Source organism: Dendrobates tinctorius, unplaced genomic scaffold (genome assembly GCF_039654945.1).
Source record: "Dendrobates tinctorius isolate UK_male_01 unplaced genomic scaffold, ASM3965494v1 ptg000353l, whole genome shotgun sequence".
Lineage (NCBI taxonomy): Eukaryota > Metazoa > Chordata > Amphibia > Anura > Dendrobatidae > Dendrobates > Dendrobates tinctorius.
The window spans coordinates 2,569,106-2,591,903 of record NW_027362019.1 but is presented as its reverse complement, the minus strand read 5'-3'; the positions used below and the strand labels follow the sequence as shown (position 1 = coordinate 2,591,903).

General features: G+C 48.0%; 1 protein-coding gene across 3 annotated transcripts in view; it reads right to left on the bottom strand.

Moving 5' to 3' along the window:
• Positions 1-22,798, bottom strand: part of ARHGEF39 (Rho guanine nucleotide exchange factor 39) — an 83,477-nt gene that overhangs the window by 47,655 nt on the left and 13,024 nt on the right. For all 3 annotated transcript variants that reach the window (XM_073562501.1, XM_073562502.1, XM_073562503.1), the window contains exons 2-4: positions 2,454-2,578; positions 2,169-2,263; positions 1,946-2,066 (exon numbers count right to left, since the gene is read on the bottom strand). In XM_073562501.1, coding sequence (XP_073418602.1) covers positions 1,946-2,066; positions 2,169-2,263; positions 2,454-2,570 — 333 coding nt within the window. In that variant the 5' untranslated portion in view covers positions 2,571-2,578. The remainder of the gene's footprint in view (positions 1-1,945; positions 2,067-2,168; positions 2,264-2,453; positions 2,579-22,798) is intronic.

The window sequence follows — 22,798 nt, the reverse complement described above, 5'->3', positions numbered from 1 at the left end:
GCTACACACGGGGAACAGCGATGTCACTGACAGGAGAGAGGCTACACACGGGGAACAGCGATGTCACTGACAGGAGAGAGGCTACACACGGGGAACAGCGATGTCACTGACAGGGGAGAGGCTACACACGGGGAACAGCGATGTCACTGACAGGAGAGAGGCTACAAACGGGGAACAGCGATGTCACTGACAGGAGAGAGGCTACACACGGGGAACAGCGATGTCACTGACAGGGGAGAGGCTACACACGGGGAACAGCGATGTCACTGACAGGGGAGAGGCTACACACGGGGAACAGCGATGTCACTGACAGGAGAGAGGCTACACACGGGGAACAGCGATGTCACTGACAGGAGAGAGGCTACACACGGGGAACAGCGATGTCACTGACAGGAGAGAGGCTACACACGGGGAACAGCGATGTCACTGACAGGAGAGAGGCTACACACGGGGAACAGCGATGTCACTGACAGGAGAGAGGCTACACACGGGGAACAGCCATGTCACTGACAGGGGAGAGGCTACACACGGGGAACAGCGATGTCACTGACAGGAGAGAGGCTACACACGGGGAACAGCGATGTCACTGACAGGAGAGAGGCTACACACGGGGAACAGCGATGTCACTGACAGGAGAGAGGCTACACATGGGGAACAGCGATGTCACTGACAGGGGAGAGGCTACACACGGGGAACAGCGATGTCACTGACAGGAGAGAGGCTACACACGGGGAACAGCGATGTCACTGACAGGGGAGAGGCTACACACGGGGAACAGCGATGTCACTGACAGGAGAGAGGCTACACACGGGGAACAGCGATGTCACTGACAGGAGAGAGGCTACACACGGGGAACAGCGATGTCACTGACAGGAGAGAGGCTACACATGGGGAACAGCGATGTCACTGACAGGGGAGAGGCTACACACGGGGAACAGCGATGTCACTGACAGGAGAGAGGCTACACACGGGGAACAGCGATGTCACTGACAGGGGAGAGGCTACACATGGGGAACAGCGATGTCACTGACAGGGGAGAGGCTACACACGGGGAACAGCGATGTCACTGACAGGAGAGAGGCTACACACGGGGAACAGCGATGTCACTGACAGGGGAGAGGCTACACACAGGGAACAGCGATGTCACTGACAGGAGAGAGGCTACACACGGGGAACAGCGATGTCACTGACAGGGGAGAGGCTACACACGGGGAACAGCGATGTCACTGACAGGAGAGAGGCTACACACGGGGAACAGCGATGTCACTGACAGGAGAGAGGCTACACACGGGGAACAGCGATGTCACTGACAGGAGAGAGGCTACACACGGGGAACAGCGATGTCACTGACAGGGGAGAGGCTACACACGGGGAACAGCGATGTCACTGACAGGAGAGAGGCTACACACGGGGAACAGCGATGTCACTGACAGGAGAGAGGCTACACATGGGGAACAGCGATGTCACTGACAGGAGAGAGGCTACACACGGGGAACAGCGATGTCACTGACAGGAGAGAGGCTACACACGGGGAACAGCGATGTCACTGACAGGAGAGAGGCTACACACGGGGAACAGCGATGTCACTGACAGGAGAGAGGCTACACACGGGGAACAGCGATGTCACTGACAGGGGAGAGGCTACACATGGGGAACAGCGATGTCACTGACAGGAGAGAGGCTACACACGGGGAACAGCGATGTCACTGACAGGAGAGAGGCTACACACGGGGAACAGCGATGTCACTGACAGGAGAGAGGCTACACACGGGGAACAGCGATGTCACTGACAGGAGAGAGGCTACACACGGGGAACAGTGATGTCACTGACAGGAGAGAGGCTACACACGGGGAACAGCGATGTCACTGACAGGAGAGAGGCTACACACGGGGAACAGCCATGTCACTGACAGGGGAGAGGCTACACACGGTGTGACGGAGGCACCTGTACTGCCTGCTTTGTGGCTCCTATGCAGTCGGCGTGTTTCTTGTAGAGGTGCAGGTAATGGGAGAAGTTACGGAATCCGGCAGACATCATATTATGCTCCAGAGACATAAGTAGAGACCTGGAAAACACGATGGCCATCACCAGGCTGGTCCAATGGTCCTAGTGGTGCACTACACAAGCTCTTCACCCGCACAAGTCACAGCTCCCATCCTCAGCTCACCTGTTCACCTTCACTATAGTGGGGATGGTGCCGCAGATTCCCTCCTGAGCGAGCTTAATATTACCGCAGCGCGCTCTGAAGACTTCATCGTAGAACTGGTGGAGACAAGACGGTTATAAGACTGCGGAAACGCTAAGAGGAGCAGATCTGAGCCACACATGGTGTAATGTCTGGAGGCTGTCAGCGTCATAAGAGGCTGATATCGGTCACATACGTGATACATGGGGTTAGCCTCTCCTTCGTGTGGACCGTGAGGTGACTGGTGAGACAGCAGTACCACGATACCTTGGTGATGAGCTCCAGCTCCTCCACGTACGCTCGCTCAGTCTCCAGCAGCTCCCGCGCCGTGCGTCCTCTCTTCCGCTCCCAGCGACGTCTTTGATCCCGAACTGGCGATTCCATTGTTCCAGCTGTAAGCAGAGAGTGAAGCCGTCAGATAATAACTCGTGCATAACCGGAGATGATAGCTGCTGCCCCGTGTAATAATGAAGGAGGATTCACAAAGGGTCCACGTTGTATTACACAGGAAAGTAACAATGCGGAATAGAAGCGACGTCCACACAAGAGCCAGAAACGTGCAGGGTGAGGACACATACCATGGAGATATAGACAGAGCCTAATAGATTTGGCCACTGACGCATTTTGGCATTTTTGCCATTTACCAAAACATTTCAGATCCTGTTCAATAAATCTGGCCTTAAAGTACCGACTGAGCTTTAATCTGAGGGATTCACATCCTAATCAGAGGATCGTGCGATGACACAGCGTTTATTCTTAATTATGCTAGACGTATTATTCAGTAGGTCAAGGGACACGGGCGATTGTTCATATGAGCCTGTATGTTGACTCTTGTATGTTAATTTGTGGAATGCCTGCTGATTACATACTGTATCAGCCCCTTGAAGGACAAATATGCAGGTAATTAAACAATCGTACAATGAGGGACTACCTCCCCCCAATCCTGTGGGAGAATGTCCTGAATGAGAGCTGTGGAATATAAAAAGAGGGATGCTTCTATCTCCAGAGACTATACAAGACATCAGCCGAGGATCCATGGCTCCAGCTTGTAGAATACAGATCTCCTCCACTGCCCATCACTGAACCCTCAAAGACGTTTGGAGAACCCAGGCTGGGACAATCAGGTCATATACCTCACTGTGCTCGGTCAACTTCCTAAACTTGCTGTTATCTCCTCTCTGTGGGTTGGGGAAGTTGGCCTGGGATGCACCAACATTGTAGATGCTCTAATTCCTGGTGAGCCAGTGAAAGAGTGAGACTGTCATTTGCTCCATGTTGTTTGTTTGCTGGGGCTGTACTATATGTTGCTGACTGTTGGTGATCCAATAAAGTATTACGGCAGTGTGGTACGGTGACCATGTGTTGTCTCACTAGTATTATGCCCACAGGGAAGGCGTATGGGCATTCAGTGAGATGAGCCCTGGCCCATGTGGTCTTTCTAAAGACAGGCAGGCCAGCAGATGAGAGAACTCACTGACCCTCGTGTCTCCACAGACGGGTTTAGGAATTGAAGCTCTTTAATATGGAGTTGCCTCTTATTAAAAAGACCCAAAGTAACCGGACAATTATCTCATAAGCTCATTAATGGGCGGCATGGGCTATTTCTTCATTACTCCATCATCAGTTAAGCAGGACGTCCACAACACCAGTGGTGGATGATCGCAGAATCCTTCCCATGGTGAAGAAAACCCCTTCACAACATCGACCCAAGTGAAGACCACTCTCCAGGAAGTAGGTGTTTCTGTATCCAAGTCCACCATAAAGAGAAGACTTCATGAGAGTAAATACCAAGTGTTCACCGCAAGCTGCAAACAATTAATTAGTCTTAACCCTTTCATCCACAAGTCTGTTATGAATGAGTCACCGTAGGAGGCAAAAACAGAAATACTAGCTAAGTTCAGAAAACCAGAGAAGTTGGCAGCTATCGGACTGCAGACCCCTGAACCGAACAACAACAACTAGCAGTAGCCGTGGGGGGTTCCTACGGTGCCCTAGACCCCTCGATCACAGCCGGAGAACTACATAGCCTAAAGACAGAAAGGGAAATCTAAACTGCCCCAGAGCAGAACCCAAAGCAATAGGCAGCCCCCAACATATAATGACGGTGAAGCAAGAAGAAAAAACACTCACACAGATAGAAAGATAGGCTGAGCAAATGATGGGGCCCAAGCTAACTAAATAGGACAGAATAGAAAAGCTGCTGTCTGCAATCCGCCAAAACCCTCTCAAAAACAAGAGCCAACAGACTGATAGGGAAAAAAGCCCTGAAGACGCTAGGCTTCAAAAAGACTATATCAGTACTCAGGTATTTTCTGAAGACAGAGCAAAAAGGAATTCAGCTCACCCAGCAGGGAAAGGCAGAAATCCAGAAAAACAAGGCAAAACAAAACCAAAACACAAATGCAAAAAGTAGAGCAGAAAACTTAGCTTTTGAGGAGCAGGAATCAGACCGGTCTCCAAGAATCCCTCAGAGTAATCACCCGCAAGGCAGAAGGGCGTTGGCTGCCTTATATCCAGTCAGCAATTCTAGTCACCCAGTCATCATCATTCTGCTCAGGTGCTTTGTAATCAGCCTCACTACCTTCCTTCACCAGAAGAGGGAGTTCATCAGACCTCAACGGTGAAGGGGAAAATGAACTCACAACAATACCTCCCCCTTGAGGAGGGGTCACCGAACCCTCATCCACGCCACCAGGGCGATCAGGGTGAGCCCGATGAAAGGCACGCACCATTCTTTTGGCATGAATATCAGAGGCAGAGACCCAGGAATTATCCTCCTGACCATAACCCTTCCACTTAACCAAATACTGGAGTCTCCGTCTAGCCAGACGGGAATCCAGTATCTTCTCTACCTCATATTCCATGTTACCTTCAACTAATACAGGGTCCGGAGGTGCCACCCCAGGAACAACTGGTTCAACAAACTTCTTCAACAAGGACTTATGAAACACATTATGAATTTTAAATGTGACAGGAAGAGCCAAATGAAAAGAGACTTGATTAATAATCTCCAAAATCTTGTAAGGTCCAATAAATCTAGGCTTAAACTTAGGAGAAGCCACCTTCATAGCGATATTTTTTGATGATAACCAAACCATATCACCAACCTTAAACTGGGGACCAATGGTCCTATGTCGGTTGGAAAACCGCTGGGCCTTTTCCTGGGAGAGAGATAACTTATCCACCACTTGGTCCCAGATCTGGTGCATTCTCTCCACCACAGTGTCAACACCTGGGCAGGCAGAAGGCTCCACCTGCCCTTTAGAAAATCGAGGATGAAACCCAAAGTTACAAAAAAAAGGTGACATCAAAGTGGCAGAACTAGCTCTATTATTTAAAGCAAATTCGGCCAAGGGCAAAAATGAAACCCAATCATCCTGGTCAGCGGAAATAAAACATCTCAAATACGACTCCAAGGTCTGGTTTGTTCTCTCCGTCTGCCCATTGGTCTGAGGGTGAAAAGCAGAGGAGAAGGACAACTGAATTCCCAGCTTGAAACAGAAAGTCCTCCAAAATCTAGACACAAATTGAACTCCTTTGTCAGATACAATGTTCTCAGGAATCCCGTGCAAGCGAACCACCTGTTGCAAAAACAGGGGCACCAACTCAGAGGAAGATGGCAACTTAGGGAGTGGTACAAGATGAACCATCTTAGAGAACCTATCACAAATCACCCAAATAACAGTCATTCTCTGAGAGACAGGCATATCAGAGATGAAATCCATTGAAATATGGGTCCATTGCCTCCTGGGGACCGGCAAAGGCATCAACAACCCACTAGAGCGAGAACAAGGTTTAGACTGGGAGCAAGTCCCACAGGACTGCACAAAATTCCTGACATCACGAGACAAGGCGGGCCACCAAAAAGACCGACTCACCAGATCTCTAGTACCAAAAATGCCTGGATGACCAGCCAATGCAGAGCAATGAACTTCAGACATCACTCTCTTCTTCCACTGGTCAGGAACATACAACTTTCCACTGGGACAACGCTCAGGTTTGTCCTCCTGGAACTCTTCCAGAGCACGTCTCAAATCGGGCAAGATGGCAGAAAGAACTACCCCTTCGCCTAAGATGGTAGCAGGCTTGGTCACCACAGGAGAATCAGCAAAGAAGCTCCTAGAGAGGGCGTCTGCCTTGACATTCTTAGTGCCAGGAAAAGAGACCACAAAATCAAAACGTGTAAAAAACAAGGCCCACCTAGCCTGTCTAGGGTTCAAGCGTTTGGCCGACTCCAGGTAAATCAAATTCTTGTGGTCAGTGAGGACCACGACTTGGTGTTTAGCTCCCTCCAACCAATGTCTCCACTCCTCAAATGCCCATTTCATGGCTAACAGTTCCCGATTCCCCACATCATAGTTACGTTCAGATGGAGAGAACTTTCGGGAAAAGAAAGCACAGGGATTCATTTTAGATGTTACAGGATCCTTTTGGGACAAAACAGCTCCTGCACCAATCTCAGAAGCGCCCACCTCTACCTGGAACAGGAGTGAGACATCAGGTTGCCGCAAAACCGGGGCAGAAGTGAATCTTCGCTTCAGCTCCTGAAAGGAAGAAACAGCCTCCGGAGACCAATTCAACACATCAGCACCCTTCTTAGTCAGATCAATGGCTTGGCAATACTAGAAAATTTTGCTATAAATTTCCGATAAAAATTAGCAAAACCCAAAAACTTCTGGAGGGCCTTCAAAGAAGTGGGCTGAACCCAATCATAAATGGCCTGTACCTTGGCCGGGTCCATTTCAATAGTTGACGGAGACAAAATAAATCCCAAAAATGAGATCCTCTGTACCCCAAAAAGGCATTTTGATCCTTTGGCATACAGGGAATTCTCCCTCAAGATCCAGAACACAGTCCGAACATGTTCCACATGAGAATCCCAATCCTTGGAGAAGATCAAAATATCATCCAGATAGATAATCAAAAATTTATCCACAAAGTCTCGGAAAATGTCGTTCATGAAGCACTGGAAGACAGAAGGGGCATTAGTGAGCCCAAAAGGCATCACCAGGTACTCAAAATGTCCCTCCGGAGTATTAAACGCCGTCTTCCATTCATCCCCATGCTTAATGCGGATAAGATTATACGCCCCCCTGAGGTCAAGCTTGGTAAACCAGCAAGCACCTTTAACTCTGGAGAATAGATCCGAAATCAGGGGTAACGGATACTGATATTTAATAGTAATTTTGTTGAGGGCACGATAATCAATACAAGGCCTTAATGAACCATCCTTTTTGGCCATGAAAAAAAAAAACGGCACCTAAGGGTGAAGAGGATGGTCTAATATGACCCTTCTCCAACGCCTCCTTAATATAGGATCGCATAGCCTCGTGTTCGGGTACAGATAAATTGAAGAGCCGACCCTTAGGAAATTTACACCCCGGGCTCAGTTCAATTGCACAGTCATAACTCCTATGAGGAGGCAAAGACGCAGACTCATTCTCACTAAATACATCATAAAAGTCCGCCAAATAGTTAGGAACATCATGCGACTGAGGAGTGGTGGAAAAAACCGGAGCCTCACTAAGGGCACACCGACAACCCCAACTCACCACAGACACAGATTTCCAATCCAAAACTGGATTATGAATTTGCAACCAGGGAAACCCCAGAACAATGGTATCATGCAAATTATGCAACATCAAAAATCTGCAATTTTCTTGATGGTCTGGGGCGACCCGCATTACCACCTGGGTCCAAAACTGAGGTTTATTTTTCGCCAAAGGAGTAGCATCAATCCCCCTCAAAGGGATAGGCATCTGCAGAGGTGTCATCGGAAATCCACAACGTTTAGCAAAATCCAAGTCCATTAGGTTCAGGGCTGCTCCCGAATCCACAAAAGCCTTGGCGGAAAATGTGGACAGGGAGCAGATCAGAGTAATTGCCAGAAGAAACTTAGGTTGTACACCACCCACAGAAAATGTGTGTGCAAAACGTTTCTCTCGTTTAGGACAGACAGAAATAACATGCGAGGCATCTCCACAAAAAAAACACAGCTTATTACGCCTTCTGAACTCCTGACATTGCTCCCTGGACAAAACTCTATCACATTGCATAGGTTCAGACACTTGTTCAACAGGTGGCAACACCTCTCGTGCAGTCCTGCGTTCACGTAAATGCCGATCAACCTGAATGGCTAATGACATAGAATCGTCAAGACCAGAGGGGACAGGAAATCCCACCATAGTATCTTTTACGGCTTCTGACAAACCCTTCCGAAAGAGAGCTGCCAAGGCATTATCATTCCAGGTAGTAAGGACCGCCCACTTTTGGAATTTTTGACAGTACAGTTCTGCAGAATCTTGACCCTGGCTCAATGCCAACAGGGTCTTTTCAGCCTGATCAATAGCATTAGGTTCGTCATACAACAACCCCAAGGCTTGAAAAAATGCGTTCACATTAGTCAGAATAGGATCATCTGGTTTCAAAGAAAATGCCCAATCCTGGGGATCTCACCACGCAGCAAAGAGATGATAATTTTAACCTGCTGCGCGGAGCTCCCTGACGAGTTAGGCTTCAAGGCAAAAAATAATTTACAATTATTTTTGAAATTCAAAAATTTAGACCGATCCACAAAAAACACATCAGGAGTAGGGATCTTTGGTTCAGCAGCATGTGAATGAGCAAGGTAGGCGGAAATTCCCCGCACTTCCGCAGCGAGCTGCTCCACACGATCAGACAATTGCTTTATCTCCATTGAGAGAAAAAAAAATTCCCCCTACGGCCTCAGAGATAGAGGAAAAAATACACACTTTTTTTTTCTTACAATTCTTTCCTGCTATTGAGTACCCTAGGATCTGCGGTATGGCGGGTGATTCTGTTATGAATGAGTCACCGTAGGAGGCAAAAACAGAAATACTAGCTAAGTCCAGAAAACCAGAGAAGTTGGCAGCTATCGGATTGCAGACCCCTGAACCTAACAACTAGCAGTAGCCGTGGGGGGTTCCTACGGAGCCCTAGACCCCTCGATCACAGCCAGAGAACTACATAGCCTAAAGACAGAAAGGGAAATCTAAACTGCCCCAGAGCAGACCCCAACATATAATGATGGTGAAGCAAGAAGAAAAAACACTCACACAGATAGAAAGATAGGCTGAGCAAATGATGGGGCCAAAGCAAACTAAATAGGACAGAATAGAAAAGCTGCTGTCTGCAATCCGCCAAAACCCTCTCAAAAACAAAAGCCAACAGACTGATAGGGAAAAAAGCCCTGAAGACGCTAGGCTTCAAAAAGACTATATCAGTACTCAGGTATTTTCTGAAGACAGAGCAAAAAGGAATTCAGCTCACCCAGCAGGGAAAGGCAGAAATCCAGAAAAACAATGTAAAACAAAACCAAAACACAAAAAGTAGAGCAGAACACTTAGCTTTTGAGGAGCAGGAATCAGACTGGTCTCCTAGAATCCCTCAGAGTAATCACCCGCAAGGCAGAAGGGCGTCGGCTGCCTTATATCCAGTCAGCAATTCTAGTCACCCAGTCATCATCATTCTGCTCAGGTGCTTTGTAATCAGCCTCACTACCTTCCTTTACCAGAAGAGGGAGTTCATCAGACCTCAATGGTGAAGGGGAAAATGAACTCACAACACAAGCCTGTTTTAACCTTCCTTTACTGAACAAGCCAATTTTTTCCATTCTGACCAGGGTCACTGTCACTGGTGTTAACTCTGAAGCTTCAACATATCTCAGTGATTCTAAGACATCAATCAATCAATCAATCAAATTTATTATCGCCAAGTACATATTACATATATACAAGGAATTCTTTGTGGCAAAGAGGCAACATAATATATAACAACAGATACAACAAGTAACATCTAACAAGACAGATACAGTATATAGTCTACACATGACGATTTAATTGTTGAACAGAGAGTGGATAGAAGCTGTTCATATGGCGGTTGGTACTGCATTTGGGGACTCTGAAGCGACGTCCTGAAGGGAGTAGTTGGAATGAGGAGTGTCCCGGGTGAGAGGGATGGGATGAAATTTTCAATGCGTGGGATCGAATACTCTTATCATAAAGATCCTGGATTTTAGGCAGGGGGGAGCCTATAATTCTCTCTGCTGTTCTGAAAGTCCTTTGTAAGCGGAGTTTGTCATGCGCAGTGGCTCCCCCATACCAGACTATCAGAGAGGAACAAATCACAGATCTGATGACAGCATTAAAGAATAAGATCAGCAGATTCTTAGACAAACCATATCTTTACAGCTGACGCAGGAAGAACATCCTCTGTTGTGCTTTTCTTATAACAGCATCCACGTTTTTCCCCCATTTAAGATCATGAGAGATGATAACACCAAGGAATTTGGTCTCTGTGACCCTAAGAACCACTTCGTCATGGATGAAGATTGGAAGTATCTCATGTTGATCTTTCCTAAAATCCACAACCATCTCAGCAGTTTTTTTAGTGTTGAGTACAAGATTATTGGCTTTACACCAGTCACATATTCTTTCCACCTCACTCCGATACAAGTCTTCAGCATTTCCCCTGATGAGACCAATCAGTGTCATATCATCGGCAAATTTCAAGATTTTTACTGAGTCTGCTGAAGAGATGCAATCATTCGTATAGAGAGAAAACAGTAACGGGGACAAAACACACCCCTGAGGTGCCCCGATGTTTGTGACCAAGGTGTCCGAAGTGAATGGTCCAACTTTTACACTCTGTATCCTGGCTGTCAGGAAGTTATAAATCCACAAGCATAAGTTGAGAGGGACTCCAAGAGCTACCATTTTCTTATGAAGTAAATTCGGATCAATGGTATTGAACGCTGAGCTAAAGTCCATGAAAAGAATCCGGACATATGAGTGCCATTCATCTGTATGATCCAAAATGTACTTCAGTGCCAGATTGACAGTGTCGTTTGCCGAACGATTCTCCTTATAGGCAAACTGAAGCGGGTCCCATAGCTTCTGCGTGAATTTTATCAGGTGGGACATCATAATTCTTTCGAAGACTTTCATAGCTACAGATGTGAGTGCTACTGGTCTATAGTCGTTCAACTCAGAGGATCCCACTTTCTTGGGGACAGGGATAATTGTGGAATTTTTCCAACACTGAGGTACAACGCACTCTTTCAGTGACACATTGTATATATTTGTCAGTATAGGGGCAAGCTGGGTAGCACATACTTTCAGACACATTGGAGATACACCATCAGGGCCAGGTGCCTTTTTGACCTTAAGTCCCTTCAGGATGCGTATCACCTCTGCCTCGGAGATCACTACTTGGGTGTTGCACAATGAATGATCTTTATATGAACAGACTGAGGAGCTTAGAGATGAATAGCCACTGTGTGTAGAGCTTGCCTCAAATCTGCAGTAGAATTCATTTAACTCTGCTGCCAGACTTCTGCTGGGGTTCACTATAGTGGGGTGGCTTTTATAATTGGTGACCTCTCTTAATCCTCTCCATGCAGATCTAGTATCTTTTGATGAGAACCTGATTTGTAGTTATGAAAATACCAAAAAAATTTGCAGTTTTCAAACTTTGAATTTTTATGATGAGACATGATTTGTAGTTATGAAAATACCAAAAAATTTTGCAGTTTTCAAACTTTGAATTTTTATGCTCAACCCATACACAACCTTTGACGTACTTGTATCTCAAAAGTCGTGTCCTTGCCTTTAATGTGGGCTCATATGCAGTGCCCGCTTCTTTTTCTGCACCTGATGGCTGATTTAACCATAGAACTTGTTGTGCAACTTATCCTGAATACCCAGAAACCCGATGTGGGGGAAAACTAGTTTTTGCGCACGGCAGGGCTCAGAAGGGAAGGAGCACCGTTTGAGCCTTGGCTGGAATCGATAGCTGATGTCCCGTCATGTTTGCCGGCTCCCTGATGTGTCTAATCAGTGGAGATCCACTATTAATGACTGTCACGATCCCACCGCTGCCACCAAATGTGACGAACCTGCCGCTGACACGGGTATGTCAGCGGATGGAGGGGAATGCGACGCACTGCCGGCACACGGCTATCACAGGCACAGTGGGGGCTTATCTTAAGTTATCCCACCACTGGCACCATGTGACAAAAATACAGCAAGCTAGTCTTGCCCTAACAATTTATTGCAGGGGGGTTATTTTGGATGCCCCACCACTGCTAACCACCTTCCAAGAACTGCGGGGATTTATGGATATCCCACTTTGGAACTCGCAGCTCTCCGGCACCTCCCTTACCCTCAGGTCAGTCAGGGAACTACACCTGGGATAATTGGTCACCGGCCGGCTGCTTCAATGAGGTCTGGCTACCCGGCACGCTGCAGTGAGGGAATTATAAACGCTCTGGCCGCAGCCACCCAATTAGCTTATAAAGTCCCTTTACGTCACAGCCAGCAGTACCCGGGGTCCAAATCACACTTCGTTGCCACCAGCTACGATTCACTTAATCAATGTTAATTAAGAGGGTCCGTAGCAAACCCCCAAATTAGTAGCGATTATCTTAAAGGCGCTTAAGTTCATTTCATAGAGCATGGAGGCAGACTGATAATTTTACGATTTATTCCCCAAAGTCGGGCAGTGATTACATAGATAAAAAGTTGTTACAAAGTTGAGACATTAAATATGTACATTGCAAATATAAAATAACAAGGATTAAAAACAGAGATTAACACTTACATGTGCTTAGTTGGTATTAGGCAAACCATGTGGGGAAAGAAGGCAGAGCCACACGTCCCCCTGCATCTGGGGTTCTTGTCAGCACAGACTCTGCAGCTTAACTGAATGGTTTGAACCTTGGCATGTCTTATGGCCTCTGCTGTGTGACCTCATAGAAGGGGCCGGGCTGGAGACATTCAGTCCCCCTTTCTCTAAGTTGCAATTTAACTAAAAAACTTATACTAACTATATCTCAACGAGAAAAGCTCGTATAAACACACCGATGGCATCATTTTTCCCAGTTTACCGAATCCAATAATTAAAACCTCAACATGCAGTAGTTCGGACACACCATTTGGGAATAATCCATATCTCAGTTCCTGGAGGGGTTAGAACCGTGAAAATTAGGGGTTAGAAAGCTGGTTTCATATCCTACACAGGGATGTGATTATTATATCTCTGTGGTGTATGGTTCTTGCGATAGAGCTTCTTAGTATTACTCATACTTGGATTGGCTCCATGGCCAGGACAAAGAGATTCCTTTCACGTAGCTAATCCACATTCCTTAGCTGTCCAGAGAATGGACAGGAAATAGCCGGTGTCCTATTTCAGATGCAGGCAGAGCAGATACACAAACTCAGCTGCTAAGGAGTGAAGGCGGGTTGAGGGGGGCTGACAAGCAGCATCTCCTCTGGAGTGTAATGCTCAGAGAACCTTACGTCATATCATACAGTAATATCTTACTTAACATTACAGTGACCACATTTTGGAAAATACACCCGGAGGAATTAATTTAGGGTTGTATCGAACATTTATAACCCTCAGTTGATTCACAGAAATGTATGATTTTCACTAGAATGTTGCTTTAGCCCAAAATTTTTCAATTCCGTTCCGTGTATGGTAAAATTGATAAGGCAGCTTTATTCTTCAGGTCAGTGCGATCACAGCGATACATCATTTATACCATTTTATTCTGCTTTGCTGCTTCTACAGAACAATTAAGGGTGCCTTCACATTGTATTTTGCCAGCCGTTCATTGGCCCCATTGGGGCTGATATCTGAACCAACCACAAAATGGGATTTGGGCGTTATGTGGCGACGGGCCCTAGACTAATGGTGCTGGCAGAGCGAACGTGCGCTGTGACGTGCATAATTATCAGGCATATGCGCCTACTGGAGGCGAACACTCACGCAGTTTATATATCACTACAGTCTATGGCCCCATTGTGGAAAAAGAGGACTTTTCAGAAATACCATTTTTATTTACCTTCGAGTTTTTGATCAAAAACAGATTCTGCAGATTTGTTGTTATGGTGTTCCCTGAGGGGGGTAACTAGTGGGACAGTTTTATAGATCAGGTTGTTCTGGATGCGGCGATACCAAATATGTACTATTAGTTTAGTCTTGTTGTCACATAAATGTATTTATTGGTGTAATGTTTTTCTTCTTATATGGGACTTTAACTTTTATTACTCTGATCGCTGATATAACGCATTGAACTCGTCGATCCTGCTCCTGGCATGGTCTACAGGACACCGTAGCGGACAGTCCAGGAAGCCATTATTTGTCCTCCTGCTGTCATGGCCACTATCTGGCCACCGTGGTCACGTCTCAGGGGTGCCAATCTGGTGACAGAGGGAAACACCAACATCTCCTAGCTTTCTAAAAGCGGATTGCTGTAGATTGTGGCATTTAGGGGGTTAAACCGCTGGGGCCAGTGTGGCCGGCAGCCGGAGCTCGGCTATCAGCTAAGCAGAGCTCCTAATGTAGGTTGTGCAGGCACAGCTCCTACGCCCTCCTCACGATCGCCATGATAGAATCATAGAATCGTAGAGTTGGAAGGGACCTCCTGGGCCATCTGGTCCAACCCCCTGCTCAAAGCAGGATTCGCTAAATCATCCCAGTCAGATGTCTGTCCAGCCTCTGTTTGAAGACTTCCATTGAAGGAGAACTCACCACTTCTCGTGGCAGCTTGTTCCACTCATTGATCACTCTGTCAAAAAGTTTTATCTAATATCTAATCTGTGTCTCCTCCCATTCAGTTTCATCCCATTGCTTCTAGTCTTTCCTTGTGCAAATGAGAATAAAGTTGATCCTTCTACAATGTGACAGCCCTTCAGATATTTGTAGACAGCTATTAAGTCTCCTCTCAGTCTTCTCTTTTGCAAACTAAACATTCCCAAATCCTGCAACCTTTCCTCATAAGACAGGGTTTGCAGACCGGTCACCATTCTGGTCGCTCTTTTCTGAACTTGCTCCAGTTTGTTGATGTCTTTTTTAAAATGTGGTGCCCAAAACTGGACACAATATTCCAGATGAGGTCTGACCAAAGAGGAGTAGAGGGAAATAATGACTTCACGTGATCTAGACTGTATGCTTCTGTTAATACATCCTAGAATTGCATTTGCCTTTTTTGCTGCTGCATCACACTGTTGACTCATATTCAGTCTGTGATCTATTAGTATACCCAAGTCTTTTTCACATGTGCTGTTGCTTAGCAATATTCCTCCCATTCTGTATATGCTTTTTTCATTTTTATTGCCCAGATGTAGTACTTTGCATTTTTCCCTGTTAAAAACCATTCTGTTAGTTGCTGCCCACTTCTCCAGTTTATTTATATCTTTTTGAATCCTCTCTCTCTTCTCTAGTATTAGCTATCCCTCCTAGCTTTGTGTCATCAGCAAATTTAATCAGTTTACCCTCAATTCCTTCATCTAAATCATTGATAAAGATGTTGAACAATACAGGGCCCAGGACAGAGCCCTGTGGTACCCCACTTGAGACATTCCCGGTACGTCCATTTACGGGAAGCACCTGGAAAATATGACGTACTGGTACATCATATGCTGGGAAGGCGTTAAAAATAGAAAAGTCAAATTAGACTTTGCCAAAAAATATCTGAAGAAGCCGCCTAGTTCTGGAAAAGGAAAATTAAGATCAACCTGTACCAGAATGATGGAAGAAAGTCTGGAGAAGGCTCGGAGCGGCTCCTGATCCTTGTGGTGGCGGTGTGATGGTACGGGCATGCATGGCTTCCAATGGCACCGGGTCATCCGGCTGTTTCTGTCCTCAGTCACTCCAATAACCTCTAGTGACTTTGTGCCATTGGCAGCCTGCGCATGTCCGCGCCATCACACTACCTCCACCATGTGTACACGGGATGTGCCGAGGATCAGGAGCCACTCCAGTCTTCTCATCACTTATTAGCTCTGCTGTCAGGCAGCCGGTAGTACAGTATCCATCTGTCCATGTGACGGTGACTCTTGTGCTCCATCTGTCCCGAGTGTCTCTTCTTCCCTTTCCCTCTGGACCTTTGTCCATTTTGTTCCGTTCCCTTCCCTTCCCCTCTGGACCTTTCTGTCCATTTTGTTCCGTTCCCTTCCCCTCTGGACCTTTCTGTCCATTTTGTTCCGTTCCCTTCCCCTCTGGACCTTTCTGTCCATTTTGTTCCGTTCCCTTCCCTTTCCCTCTGGACCTTTGTCCATTTTGTTCCGTTCACTTTCCCTCTGGACCTTTCTGTCCATTTTGTTCCGTTCCCTTCCCTTTCCCTCTGGACCTTTCTGTCCATTTTGTTCCGTTCCCTTCCCCTTCACTTGTGTTTTATGTACAATTATTTGTTACTTTGTTATAACTTTATCCTATTATTGAAAACCTATTAAGAAAAAGACAAGTAAAGTCTGAGATTTTCTCTGCTCTCCTCAAACATGGCGGTAACAGGCGAGACGCTGCTTGGACGGGAGCGTCTGAGAACAATTCCGAGTTCATCACAATGATTAGTTCACAACCTCACAATCAATCACAAACCACGGCATCCAATCACGAAGCTGCAGGTACGGCCAATATTTATGGCGCGGTCCACGTGTACACTGCAGGGGGTATTATTCAGCCCTTTCACACGGCGTTCTTCCCAAGCTCAGCGGTCTTGTTGGGGTAATGTCTGAACCCCCAGCACTACACATGCCGCCTCCCTACCCTTGATGTATGCTCACACACACTGAGCACGCATCTGTCCCTGGATATGACTGACACCATGACAGCTTTCACCTGCTTTAACCCCTTCCCGAAATGCACCGTACATGTACTGCTCTGCAGGAGCTGCATTCCCGCAAACCGCAGTATAGGTACAGTGCATGGATCGCGCGGCCTCACGCTGAGCGCTGCGGCGATCGGGTGCAGGTGTCAGCCATGTATGAGAGATGACACCTCCCACCAATGCCCACGATCGATGCTAGCACCGATCGCGGGCGTTTAACCCCTCTGATGCCACTGTCAATAGTGAAAGCGACATCGAGGAGCATCGCACAGGGAGGGGGCTCCCTGCGTGCTTCCATCAAAACATCCCAAAGATGGCCGCGGGCTCCTACAGGGTCCTGCATACGTGGCTTGTGAGCGCCGGCCCAGAGCAGGACCTGACGATTACAGAACATCAGATCAGCGACCTGACACGATACAGTGATGTCCTAGGATGGGACAATGGAAAAAGTTTAAAAAAAAAAAAAAAATAAGTGTAAAAATATTTTTTTTTGAAATCCCCCAAAAAAACAAATATTCTTCCAATACATGTAAAAAAAAAAAAAAAAAAATAATAAAAGTACACATATTTGGTATCACCGTGTCCGTAACGACCCGACCTATAAAATTGTCCCACTAGTTAACCCCTTCAGTGAACACCGTAAAAAAAAAAAAGTGAAACAAAAAAAAAAAAAAAGCCCTCACACGACTCGGACGGCCGAAATATGGAAAAATTATAGCTCTCAAAATATAGTGATGCAAAATCAGCTTTCACAATAAAAAGCGTCTTTTAGTGCGTGACAGCAGCCAAATAAAAGAAAACAATATTCCGTATTTTTCAGATTATAAGACGCGTCATATAATGCGGATATACCTTACCGGTCGCAGTGGAGCAGGGTCGCTGCAGGCTTGGATGAGGGGGTGTTTGGATGACATTTTGTGAAAGGCCAGAGCCCCCGCAGTTGCATGGTTTCCTATGCAGTGGACTCCGGGAAAATGGCTGCCGGGGGGCTTCGCATGAGCAGATGGAGATCTCAGCGCTGGGATCTCATCTCCCGAGATCTTCATCTGCGAATGCAAAGCCCCCGGCAGCCATTTTCCCAGAGTCCACGAAACTGCGGGGGCTCTGGCCTTTCACAAAAAGCCCCCGCAACACCGAACACCCGCAGCACCCAGGGCTGTGGAGTCGGTATAAAATGGACTCCTCAAATATATAATAAATTGGGAACAGTAGTTCAATGCAGTTTGTGGGGAATATTTTTTCATGAGTTTGGGACAGTTATGAAGTGTCCTCTAAATGTCCGTCGTATTCCTGATCTAAGGGCCCCGTCACACATAGCGAACACGGTGACTACCCGGGTTATGTTATATTCCCAGGGTACTCCTCTGGCTAGATTGTTCTCGTCTAGCCACCACTCAAGGGATTTCAAAGTCTGTTGGGACAGAGTCAACCGGCCTTCTAGATACCCGCCCAGGATTTTTTGGTGGCGTAAAACCTCGCTCTGTAGCCCCCTTGTATGGAACTGGGCCCACCGGACCTCGGGGATGCAGGATGAGAGAGAGCCCAGGAGGGACATTGCCTTCCTGAGAGACATGGAAGGGCTATTGGAGGCGTTCAAGACCTCCTGACGTAGGCGGACCAATTTCTTGGGAGGAAGACGACATTCCTGATTCTGCGAATCAAGGATTAAGCCCAAGAACTGCTGGACCTTCATGGGCTGTAGATGGGACTTCTTGATGTTTAATAGCCACCATAACCTTTCTAAGGCCAATTTTGCTTTCTGCAATTGATCCAGACAACGGACTGCTGTTTTTCCTACAATAAGGAAGTCATCCAGGTAGGGGATTACTAGGATGTCTGCCTCCCGCAGATGGGCCATAACCTCCGCTATAACTTTAGTGAACACCCGGGGGGCGACTGCTATACCAAAGGGAAGGGCGACATATTGGAAATGCTACAACGACCCCTCCAAATGAACTGCCACTCTAAGGAAACGCTGGTGAGACGCATAGATGGGTATATGGTAATAAGCGTCCTTTAAATCCAATACCACCATAAAACAATTTTCAAACAGCAACTTTATTGTGGAGGTGATCGTTTCCATTTTGAAAGGTCGAATGACTAGGTATCTGTTAAGCGCCTTCAGATTAATTATGGTCCTGTAGGAATTATCAGGTTTACGGACCAAAAATAGGGGGGAGTAGAAGCCTTCGCCCTTCTCTGCCTCTGGTACCTTTATCAGTACCCCCTTCTGGCATAGTTCAATAACTTTGGTTTCTAGGGCAGTCTGTTCCGCCAAGGAAGACATAAGCGGAGTGGCTCTAAAGCTGCTCTGGGGGACACAGGCAAATTCGAGCTTTAGGCCTGCGGCCACCAACACCAGGATCCAGTTACTGTTCGAGATCCGTGACCAGGCTGAGTAGAAGGCCGATAGCCTACCTCCCACCGGGGCCTCTAGTCATTGGGGAGGTTTCTTGGACTCACGGGATGCTTCTTGGTGTCCCCCTCCAAACATAAAACCGGTACCTTTTCTTTTATCTTCCCATCTGCCCCGGTCCCTGGACAACCTCCTCCGAAAAAATCTCTTCCTAGCAAAGGGACGCCTATAGAAAGTGGTGGGTAGGGAAGGGAATTTCTATTTATCATCGCCAGCCTTCTCCAGGAGTTCATCTAGGACTGGTCCGAATAGATATTCTCCCTCACATGGGATGGAGCAAAGCCGGGATTTGGCCTGGATATCCCCGGGCCAGCATTTCAGCCATTTAGCCGGTCGGGCTGCATTCGATAGCCCTGCGGCCTTGGCCGCCATTCTCGCAGAGTCTGCTGAAGCGTCGGCTAAAAAGGCTGCCGCATCCCGGATGGTCCACTAGCTGTGTTTCTAATTGGTCCAGCCAGACCATCATACACCTGGCCGTGCAGGTAGCTGCGACCGCCAGTCTCAGGGCGCCAGCCGACATTTCCCATGCGCCTTTCAAGTAGGAGTCCGCCTTTTTGTCCAGCGGATCCTTCAAAGAGACCATGTCATCAAAGGGAATAGTGGATTTTTTGGACGCCTTAGCCACTGCTGCATCCAATTTCGGGGCTTTGTCCCATTTATTCACCACAGGGTCCTCAAAGGGATATCGCCGTTTAAAGGCTGGTGGTAGGGAGCCTTTTCTTTCCGGTTTCCTCCATTCTCTATTAATCAAATTTTGGACCTTGTCGTTTAACGGGAACGACTTACGTTTCCTGGGGTCTAAACCCCCGAACATTAGGTCCTGTGCTGACCGTTCAGGTCTGGCGTCTGTTACCCCCATGGTAGCCCTAACTGCCTTGACTAGTTTGTCCACTTGGTCAAGACCTAGGCAGAAACGGATGGCGTCTTCCTCTGAAGAGAATGCGGATGCGGAGGGTTCTGAGAAGTCTTCGTTCCCTCTAGGGTCTGCTGAAGAGCCTGACTCTGAGAAGCTCGCTCTTTTTCTCTTCCTAAACGACTCCCCCTGGGGTACGGTTTTTAGGGCTTTAACCTCCGATCTGATTATTTCTCTTAGACTTGTAGTGAAGTCAGGGGTCTCTTCTGCCACCTACAGGAGGGGGGACAGAGCAAGGAAGTATGCTTGTAACTTTTTGGGACTACGCCCCCCCTTTTTTTTTTTTTTTTACCGTCTGCCGTATGCATGACTGGCACAGCCTCTTAGGGTAGGCATCCGGCAAGGGGCATTTAGAAAGGGCGCATTCCCTGTTTTTTGCCTTGTCAGTACATTTCTTCCCCTGTAGGAGGAAAAACATGAGGGGGATACTGCGGCAGGGCACATTCACGAAGATCTCTTACCCTGAGCAGAAGGCGTAGGTACCGGATCACGGGGGGGGGGGGGGGGGCGAGCTGGATCCTTCGGCCCGGAGGAACTTCTGTGGCCGGATTGTCCAGTTTGTTTCTTCTTTTGCTGGGAGCTGGTTTGGGACCTCTCTGATGTACGTTCCTGCTCTATGTCCAGCTGTGGCACGGGAGCTTCCGGCTCGTCCATCCTGCGTCTGAGCTTGAAGCCGCTCGGCAGTGCATCTGTGCCCTTTTTCTCCCCCCCGGAAATCCGGGTTCGCAGGTGACGTGGCCAGGGGCTGATTTTCGCCCCCCCATTTTCCCCGACGTCACACGGGGAGAGAGAAAAGCCGGCATCTGATTTCCGATCCAGCGCCACCAGCTCCGCCACTTCCGGCCCGGGGACGCGCAGGCCATCCACGCCACCGACCCCGCCGCGCCACTTTCGGTCCAGGCGCGTGCGAGGACGTGCAGGCCACCGGCCCCGCCCCCCGTCGCGTCACATCCGGTCCGGGTGCGCGCGAGGACACACAGACCACCGGCGCCGCATCTCACCAGCGCCACCCCGGGCCCGGCGCGCACGAGGATGCGCAAGGCCACCAGCGCCGCCGCCGCAAAGCGCCCCCCAGACGCTACCAAAGCGCAGTCGCACGACCCCAACCGCGATCCAGGCGAGGGGAGCCGCACCAGCCGGAACAAGGACCGGGATCCTGGGGGAGAAGGCCCTACTTACCTGCCGGCGCCGGCCCAGGAGACGGGCATCCACCAGACCCCGCTCCCACCTGCCCCGCACACTGCCGTGAAACCCTGCGCGGGTCACCGTGGCGCTTCCAGGGGACTCCGCACTGCCCGAGGTAGGACAGCACCCCCCGCTACCTGAGTTGGACAGCCGGCCTGGGGTTTCCTTCGTCCATGATAGCATGATCTGTAGGGAATCCTGTCCTCCAGGAACGGGAAACCAACTGATGCGTGGGAGAGGTGCCGCCCTTATGTATCTGTAGGATTTCCTGTTCCTGGAGGGTGGATCCCCTCTCTCAGGTGGTGCTGTCATGGACGACCGAATAAAATGGTGTTATATTCACCTTCCGGCACCCCGTGCAGCGTCCTCAGGCCTCAGCGATGCTCCCGTTCCCAGTAGTGCCTTGCGAGACCTTTTGATGACGTCGCAGTCTCTCGAGGAATAGGGACCGCTACAGTATCGCAAGACCACGACATCATCAAAGGTCTCGCAAGACATTACTGGGAACGGGAGCATCGCTGAGGCCCAGGAAGGCTGCGCGGGACGCCGGACGGTGAATATTACCCGATTTTTTTTCTATTTTTTACAGGGATATGGTACCAAGGGCCCGGAGGACAGTCTCCTCTCCTCCGGACCGTGGGTACCATCCGCACATGATCTGCTCACTTTGCGCATGGTGGGCACAGCCACATGCAGGAAGTAAGCGGATCTCATGCATTCCTATGGGTGCGGAATCACGGCAATTCTTTTCGGAATTGCAGCAATTCCGCAAAAAGAATGAGCATGCTGCGTTTTTTCCACGAAGCGATTCCACCAAAAAAAATCGCAGCACTAGCACAGCATGTGCGGAATGCCATAGGAATGCATGGAGTGCATTTAAGTATGTTTTTTAAGCGTTTTCGTGGCAAAAATCACGGCAAAAACGCTTAGAAATCGCAACGTGTGCACACAGCCTTATAGTGACTAAAAAGTTTCAAGCTGAGAACTTAACTCTTGGCATTTTTATAAAGGAGTGGAAGAACTTGCTGTTTTGCCTGTCCCAAAGAGGAGGTTTAATTGCAGATGGCATTGCTGCTTCAACGGAGAGAGACCCAGCTATTGGAAAATAAAATTCTTCTGGCAGCTGTTTATGTGGACCCAAGTCGCATTGTATGTTAGAAATGCGTATATCTGCACAGAGATTGAAGCTTCAGAGACTGGGAGTTCTGTGGAAACTGTTTGGGTAAGAATACAAGGACAGAACAATGGAAAGGACACCATTGTAGGCATTTACTACAGGCCGCCTGTGCAAGCTGAAGATATGGATGAACTCTTTATGCATCAAATGGCCAAGTTCTCCAAAAAATATGACATAGTTGTCATGGGAGATTTCAACTATCCAGACATTTGTTGGGAATCTCTCTCAGGCAAAACTAACAGGTCAAGGAAATTCTTATCCTCTCTTGCTGACAACTTTATCTTCCAAA